Below are 8,909 nucleotides of genomic sequence, written 5' to 3' on the forward strand. Positions count from 1 at the left end.
AACCAAGTAACCTAAAAATGTTTTCAATAAACTACTGTATGTGTTTAGATTGTTATTATCTGTTAGTCATACTTAAGGAATAATGTTGAAATGGGTTAATAGTTAATGAACAATTATTGGATGTTATTTGGTAATTGATGTGAAATCCTACCTTTTGAATGGCTGGATATCTTTTTTCCCAGGCTGTCTGTCAAGATACAAATACCAAATGTTAGAAAGGGAGAAAGGAACCAGCACAAACAACTCATGTCCAGCCCATTCATCTCTGGTGCTCTATCTTTTCTGACTACTTGTAGAATCACCCATGGAATAAACCTGTCCCTCTGTATGTTCTCCAGATGAGAACAACGAAAATTCCTAAAAGCATGCTAGTTTTGCATTTCTTTTTTTCAAAGAATTTCTCCATTCTAGGCTGAGGGATGGAGGTTTTATACAAAGGCCCTTCATTCAAACCCATTGTGTGAAAAATAATTATGCTGCATGTTCTTTGTAACCATACATATTTGAAGTCACATTGCAAGAGGTTCCTTCTCACTGCCTACTTGTTTGTTTTTTAACAAAATAGAAAGAGATGCAAGAGTTACGGGTGCTTCAGATAGAAAAATAAATCTCCTACATTTTCTACTGAAGTGGGCCCCAAAAGTTTTAAAGGGGCATGGGATGCTGATAATGGGGAAATGCAAAACATTTTGTATGTGTTATTGGTAAAGTGCAAAGGGGCAACTAAGACTGAATATTTTTCACAGTATAAGTGTGACTTCCTCCTCTAATTCTCTGAACCCCTGAACTTGTGTCATCACTGTGGCATATTTTAACAACTATTTTAGCCTCAACTCTATTACAAAGTTTTGATAGAATATCTCCTATTTCTCTCCCCCTCCCCACTTATGCTGGATGTTAGCTTAATGCAATGGTTCCCAAACAGCCAGAGCAGAGCTGGCTGGAGAATTCTGGGAGTTGAAGTCCACAAGTCTTAAAGTTGCCAAGTTTGGGAACCACTGGCTTAATGGACAGAGAATATAGTGTGCTGTATTCTAGGTTCAAAAATTAATGATATGGAAAGCTGACCAAGCAAAAGACATGAGGGAATTTGAATGAACTATCTTTGGAGAGGTGTAGGAGTTGACTGAGTGAAAGAAGAGAGCATACAACAGGTTCTGTCATCCTTATGCAATTTGGATTAATCGAATAACAAGACACCAGTGCTTGTGTGAACTGCCTGTGGCTGGTGGGAATTGTAGTTTCTCAGATTGGGGAAGGTTGTTGAATAGCAAATACAGAATAAAAAAATAAGTAGTGATTGGATGCAAGGAAGGTGTGATAGATGATTTAGGAACTACTGTATTTCTTGCCATTAATAGAATATATTCATAGCACTCAGCCCAGACTTACCGGTACTTGTTTTTTATGAGCGTAACTGTTAATGAGATTTTGTCATCTTTTTTAAGCATGTAGCCTAGGTCCACTAGTCAGCAGTATTTCTCCCAGTTCAAGATGGGAGAACAATGAGAATTCAATCAGGTGTGTTTTAAAATGAAAGAATATTTCTACTCCCTCTCTTAAACACACTCTTAGAATGATAGAAGAGACCCACAGATTGTGAAAAAGTAATATTTCTGATTATCATCACTTTTTCTACATGTCAAAGAAATGAAACTACTACTAGAATTTTACAAAGGAATGAGATGATATGTTAAACTGTTTTCTAAATTAGCTTTGGAACGTAGATTATTGTAGACATCTTTTTTAAGTTTAACCCTTTCAACCAAACCTCAAACACCCATCTCAAAAATGGAAAAATAAAAGTTATATAGATATTTGTTCAAATATTCTATAAAATGTGGCTACATTATATTATGTTGCTGTTTCAATTCAGTTTCAGTAAGTGCATTTTGATTTTTTACCAGGAATGCAAATATCAAAATTTGAAATAATGTCTTTTAAAAATAAATGTGTGTAACCTTAAGCACATATATTTAAAAATGTCCCATCAAATTCCAAAGAGCCTTCTCTCAGTTGTTATAGGAAGACAAACTAATGCCCCTATTTCATAATCATTTTCATAATCATTTTGTCTTTTCATATTTTATATCCCTCTGTTCCAATTAGATTTAAGGATTAGAGAAACATGGTTTAAACTATAAATGTTTTGAGAAGTCAGTGTCAAGTTACATTCCAGATCAACCAAAAATGTTGCACTTTTATTAGTGTTTTGTATAATTTCCCTCACTACTTTAAATAAATAAAAGCACATTTTTCACTCCTTACACAAGTAGTTTTCTCAATATCAACTGGTAAGAAAGTTGGTGGGGAGAAAGTACAAATTAGTGTGAGAGGCAGATCTAAGGAAACAGAAGTACTATCTCCCAGTGTTAGCATTTGAATGCTTCTCCAGCTGTCACTGAAAGAAGGAGCAGGTACTTTTAGACTCTGGGTTTAATGGTTTTGCAGGAGGCTGAGGAGAAGCATTTTAAATTATCACGTGCCTTATTTCCCTGGAAAAAATCCAAATGATATTTATTTTATCCCCATTCCTTCAATGCATGTTTTACGACTGTTTCTACATTCCTGACATGTTAGGCCAGCAAATAAAACAAATTTAAAAACATGTTTGGCTGCCAGGTCTCAGAAAAATAAAAACAAAGAAAAAATATTCTACATATGTGTAGCATCATATTTGAAATCATTACACTATAATGTTTCCAAGAACAAAATATATCCTGCTTCTGGTGATCTTATGTCAAATGGTATTGTTTAGCAATAAACATTCAAGGAAAAGGGATGCTCTATTGCTAACAGCATGACCATCCACAGTCTTTCTGTGCCTATGCCAGTCCAGAAGCTGACACAGTCTCTGATGCTACCTTCCTCACCTAGCAACCTTCTCCATGTTGCCTTTGCTACTGTGGACTTTCCCCCTAGCTGAATTACTGAAATTGATCTCTTACCTTACAGAGTTTCAAGATTAGCCAACACACCAGATATGCTGTCAGGGTAAATTTTGCCTTCATATATCTCTCAGGTAAACAGCTAAGATACATTTGTACAAAATCCACATCATCGTCCACCCTGGCTTCACTGCTGCCTGCACCAGCAAAAGCCTCCTCTTGCCTTCTTTGATGCCCCCCTGATGCATTCAGAAACTTGTTGAACTCCATCTTATCAACTATTCCTCAGTCGTTCACAAAGCCACCAGCAAGAGAGAGAGTCCTTTGTTTCAAGGCAGCAGTTAACTCTTCCTGGCCATCGCACGATTTGGCCTCTGCAATCAACACAGTGCTGATGATGCTGGAACAAAACTTCTTAGGTTAAAACTGCTTTGGCTGATTGCCTTTCTGTTATTGAAAAACCTCTTGGAAATGTGTGTTCAGCTACAAGATAAATATAGCACTGCCCAGAGAGTGTCAGCACAAGAATACTTCTGTGGTTGCCAAGAGTGAAAAGAAAGATTCCATTTAGTCAAAGTGCAAGCCCCAGCTCCCCCCCACCCCACATCACTGCCCCCTTGTTCTTATTAGGAAGTGAATACAAGAAAAAGTGATGATCTATCAAAACTTCTGGACCAGTTTTGTTTCCCCAAATGAAGTCTCAGTTTGGGAAAGAATATCATCCTTGTGGAGAAGGATGCATTTTTGTGCTGCAAGGATTTTTTGTTGTTCTTCTTATTTCTCCCAAACTACAATAATTTGTTGTTTGTTATGGGACCACTTGCTACAAAAGAACATAATATTGATGTTTTACATTCTGAGCACTAATAGATAGATAATGAAGGTCAAATCTTTGAAGCTTAATGTCAGCATTCCAAATATCATCCAAAATTAAATCAGAATTCAAGGCAGAGCTTTCCTCAAAGTTCCAATTTATTGCTGACACTTATTTTTTCCTAATTTTTCATATAGTAGTTTAACAGGCTGTATTTCAGCATTCTCATTTCCTTCTACAATGCCCAAGTTCTTACCTGAAATTTTTATTTCAAAATTTCTACCTCCAAGTACTAAAGGATTGAAGTTAAAATTCTCCTGATCACATGTGCTGTCTTTGGTCAAACATGTACAGTATTTACTAGTCTTTGTGAAGTTCTTGGTAGCAATTCCATAAACCTAATTTATCCTGCCATTTGTTAATCCAGTTCTTGACCTTGTATATTCTCTCTCTTTCATGGTTTTTTTCCCCCATGAACTGGAAATATAGAGCAAAACACCCAAGCTCCCAAAGTTTTGAACTTCTTTCCTAGATCTTGAAAGACTGTAGAGATATGATTATAGCTATTCCTAATAATATCATTTGCTCCACATGAATTAAGGGGAAAGGATAATTATTATTAGATTTAATAAGCTTTGAAGTTCTCATATCTTTGATTCTATACCTGAAAGAGAACACATTTCATAACCAACATGTCTAGATGTTTTGATTCAACATAATAGAGGATTACAATTACACAAGTTTTCACTTTACTACATCCTCCTGGCCTTTAAGAGTCTAGTACCTTCTTTACTTTTACTTATTGTTCTCCTGAAGGCTAACAGCCTATTTTTTCTGTGAGGACTTTGAAGCTATTTAGGATTCCTCTTTTATTTGATTCTTTTCTATAAGGAGAATTCCTTCTTTGTCAATTCCTCTTTGACGGGATAAATCATATATCTCTTGCTGTTGTGATCCTTTACTTTTTCTCTGAAGAATACCAGAAGCTTGCACATATTTGAAAATATATGGCCAGTACTTCTTGGACACAAATACAGATATGCCATAAGCACTGCAAACTTTTCTTCTCTTTTCTTCTTTGTTTTGGTTGCTTCAGATTTGAGTGCTTCAGATTCTCTCATTAGGTGCCTTTTTCTGATACATTATCAAGCTTTTTGGTTAAACAAATACTCACTGTTTCATTTCAGTGGAAAATTTGTCACACTGCACTGAATTATAGAAGCACACTCTTCTTTGTTCCATTTATTATCTTCTTCAGTGATGCCTCTTTTTTTGATAATGTTATAATGATGCAAAATAATAGATTTCATTCCTCTCTCATTCCTTTCAACTGGTTACCATCAACTGATTGTTTGAATGTGATTTTCTTTTTAAGTAAATGCTATCTTCCATGCCAATTGCATGGAATTGTGGGACAGAATTGCTGCAACCATTATTATCAAGCTAGATGAGAATATAAAAACAAAACACAAAGGAGGAGTTGCAGTTACAGGCTCCAAATTCTTGATATTTTAATTCCCATGATAGCATTCTCATAAGAATGTTTTTCTATACTGACGGCTTCTCTAATAATTTCATGTAGCTTGTTTTTTCTATTTATTAATATATATATTATGCTGAAGCATATGAAGATAATCAAATCAAAGAATAGTGTAATCAAATCAAAGAATAGGCAGATATAAATAGAGATAAGTGTATTATTAGAACCATAGACCATATTCCCACTTTGTGCTAAACCATAATTAGTTGGATAAACTATAGTTATCTAGATTCACACAGTATGCTTAACCTTAAGCCACATTATAAAAAAAACCTCTGGATTCACACATTATACTAATTCAAAGTCAAAAAGTAACATTTAGACATCAAATTTAGACATTTTAAGGAAAGTTATGGAATTTAAGTTCATACATCTTGTTAACACATTATTTGGTGTTCTTGTTTTTGAATTAAGATTAGTTGAAACTTTGTAGTTTGTATTAAATTTAAATTTACTGACAAAGAAATAAAGAGAGACTAATATAGCTACTTCAAGCTTTTTAGCTCTTATCAGCAAGCCATACCTTTCTGGATCAGCTAGCCATACCCTTCTTGAATCCCAGAAGGGTATGCTAGCTGATGAGAGCTAAAAAGCTTGAAATAACTATACTAGTCTCCCTTTATTTCTTTGTTGGTAAATTTAAATTAAACACAAAATAGTTTGTAACAAAAGCAACTGCCTGCGAAGGCTCCTGGATTGGGGCTGAAAGGTGAAAGGGGAAGCAGTATGCTCCGTCCCATATTTGAATAGACAAGGTTGCCCTTATAGACCAGTCTCACCAGAAAAAACAATTTTGTAGTTTGTAAATCATGATTTATGGCTTAATAGTTATCATTCATGAATGGTTTACACAAACAACCATTTGTAAAAGAAATCAAGAATTAGTATGTTGTAAACCCAGCCATTGTATGTGACATCTTACATTTCCTATTTCTCCAACATGTCCTCAAAATGTTATCAACATTCCAAATAAGCATAGCCAGATGAGCAGCCTGGAATGGTAGGATGGGAAACATAATCCAGCAAACTTGAAGAGGATCAGTTTATTAGAAAAGTTATTCTATTCAGTGCTGAAAAAAGGTAGTACTAAGCAAGTGTGACAAAAAAGCTACAGATGCACTGAGGAAATGAATCATCCATTTATTTCTTAAAAACATATCATAAAAAACATATTCAAACATAGTTCAAAATTATAAAATAATACAGGCCTTTAAATTATTGCTACAAATGTACCAATGAATTTATTGTGTAGATACGTATATACATAATACAGTACATATAGAGACAAAGATTCAAGTATGGAGTCTTCAAAATATTTGTTTTGGTTTTTTGTGTTTGAATTAATTAAATGCAAGGCAAATCTAATACCAAAGGGAACTGTAAAGCATTTAATTAGTGATATTATTCAAAATACATCAAATGTTCATTTAACTAAAATGTTTTGTTAAGATTATGATGGGAGATAATATAGAATAATGTCTACCATGCATATATAATCATGCTGGTTCATGCAAATAAACACATTCAGCCCATCCTTTATTTATTTTATCACTGGTCTGACCTTAAAAGCAAAACACATTCACATCATCCCTATCAACTCTCCTTTTTTGAAACACAGTTCATTCTAAAGCTAAATGTGTTTGTATTCCTTTTGTTGGATATTAATTATGGCTATGTTAATTTTTGCTGACATTTGAACTAAATATTTCCAAAAATGTGAGTTTGCTAAATCAAAGCAATCCAAAATTGGTTATCTTTTATTTGAGCACATGCCATCTGAGCAGAATTTGGAACCAAAAGTCAAGTATTTCACCTAACAGAAAAAGCCGAAGACTCCTTAAATACTGCAGGCGTGATTAGTCACATTTTGAAGCATGTTAAGTAATACAGTTTGCCAACTAAACATATAGTATTACAACCAAAATCTAAAGTTATTGAATTGTATCATTTGATTCTTATTATTGAATTAATGATAAGAGATTTAACAATTATTACAGGAGAGGTTTTTTGCAAGCAAAATATGTAAGATTTAAAGATTACCTCAATATATCAGAGTTTACTAATGAGCATCTTGGCTCTATGCATTTGCTAACAATTGAAGCAAGAAGTGTGCTAGAATAAAGTATCCACTAATGAACAATACTTAAAATAACTGTTAATGTTTTATATAAATATCCATACATGTAAGAATATTGTTTGATGAAAGATGGACACAACTTATCACATTCTTAGTCCTTTGTCTTTTATCATGGCTAAAGTTGTGGCTATGATGATGGACTTTGAAAATCTGTTGACAAATTCAAGTTCATGCAGAAAATGTGAACACATTATAGTATAATCTATATCTTCAAAAGGTAATAACAACAGCTCAACAATTCTCATTCTTTCCCATATATGAGTGTGACTGTATGTGTGCATCATGTCTTTTGTTCTTCATATGGAAATGGCAAAAACCCAATTCTAATACTACCATGCTATCTTTATGTTTGTCCTACCTATATCTCATTATACTTTTGAAACTGTACAAATTTTGATATCAAAATATAGATTATACTATTACAAAAAAAACCAGAATTAGTTAATTATTGGTGATAGACATAGTAAAAGGACTGGACTTTTGTGACATACATCCAGCCCTTTTTTATGGATGGTACCAAAAATTAACATACGTCGCAATATTGTGAACCTGACAGCAAACCTAGTAAGTGTAAATCTCTGTGTGAGACAGAGAGGGAAGGAGGGAAGTTCCCAAAAATAGTCTATTGTTAAAAATTGTATTGGAATAAGGGAGAACTTCTCAATAATAATTTGGAAAGACAAATCAATGACAAAATTAATGGTAGAAATAGTAGAAATTAAATTTTGGCTAACATTTAAATAAGAAATAACATATATCATTCAAGGAAAACTTTCTTAGAATATGATTTTTAAAAGGGAAATAACTAACAGTAACTAGGAAAATTTCAGTGTTTCTAAAGATGTTAATATATCAGGTTCAATGAAAGAAATTTAAAACTATCTAGCTTGCTTTTTTCTTTTGTTCAACTTTTTTCCCTTTAAATAATTATGTGCAGCTATTTTAACACAATGACGAATAGTGATGATATCAATATTAAAATCATGTTTACAATTATATATTTATTTAATTAATGAATAAAACAATAAATTTTAAATTTTATGATAATTGTAAATTATTTAGGTATTTATTGATATTTTATATTTTATTCATTATGTTTCTTAATTTTTTATGTAGCTATTTATTCTAACATTTTAAATGTTTTATTAAAGAATAAATATATACATTATATAATGTAGGTGCCTTATCATCCTCTCAGTGGTTTTGACCATAAACTATTTAATACTTTAATATAAACTAATTCCATCCTGTCATAGCCAAAGTTGTTTGGAATAATAGTTAGGAGTGGATTAGGATTAGCATGATTCAAATTCCAGTCTCTACTTAGTAAACATCACTCAGCCTATCCTACATGATCATATGGGCTTTTTTGGAGATAAAATTGAAGAAGACAATATCACTTTGTTCCTTTCTTACTACATTTTTCAAGATTGATTATATACATATGATTACATACATAAATATGGTACAGATAATGAAAGTTGATTCATAAATGTGTATGAATGCAAGAAAGTATGTTTGCTTCCATTC

The 8,909-nt window shown here is 32.9% G+C and overlaps 1 protein-coding gene across 1 annotated transcript in view; it reads right to left on the reverse strand.

Moving 5' to 3' along the window:
* The window catches only part of ARHGEF4 (Rho guanine nucleotide exchange factor 4), a 163,337-nt gene extending 160,004 nt beyond the window's left edge, over positions 1-3,333 (reverse strand). The window contains exons 1-2 of the mRNA XM_014052144.2: positions 2,949-3,333; positions 152-187 (exon numbers count right to left, since the gene is read on the reverse strand). Of these exons, the coding sequence (XP_013907619.2) occupies positions 152-187; positions 2,949-3,158 (246 nt within the window). The 5' untranslated portion in view covers positions 3,159-3,333. The remainder of the gene's footprint in view (positions 1-151; positions 188-2,948) is intronic.
* Positions 3,334-8,909: the final 5,576 nt, after the last annotated feature.

This window comes from Thamnophis sirtalis, unplaced genomic scaffold (assembly GCF_051295495.1).
Source record: "Thamnophis sirtalis isolate CommonGarterSnake01/CBP01778 unplaced genomic scaffold, rThaSir2_p1.2 scaffold_11, whole genome shotgun sequence".
NCBI lineage: Eukaryota > Metazoa > Chordata > Lepidosauria > Squamata > Natricidae > Thamnophis > Thamnophis sirtalis.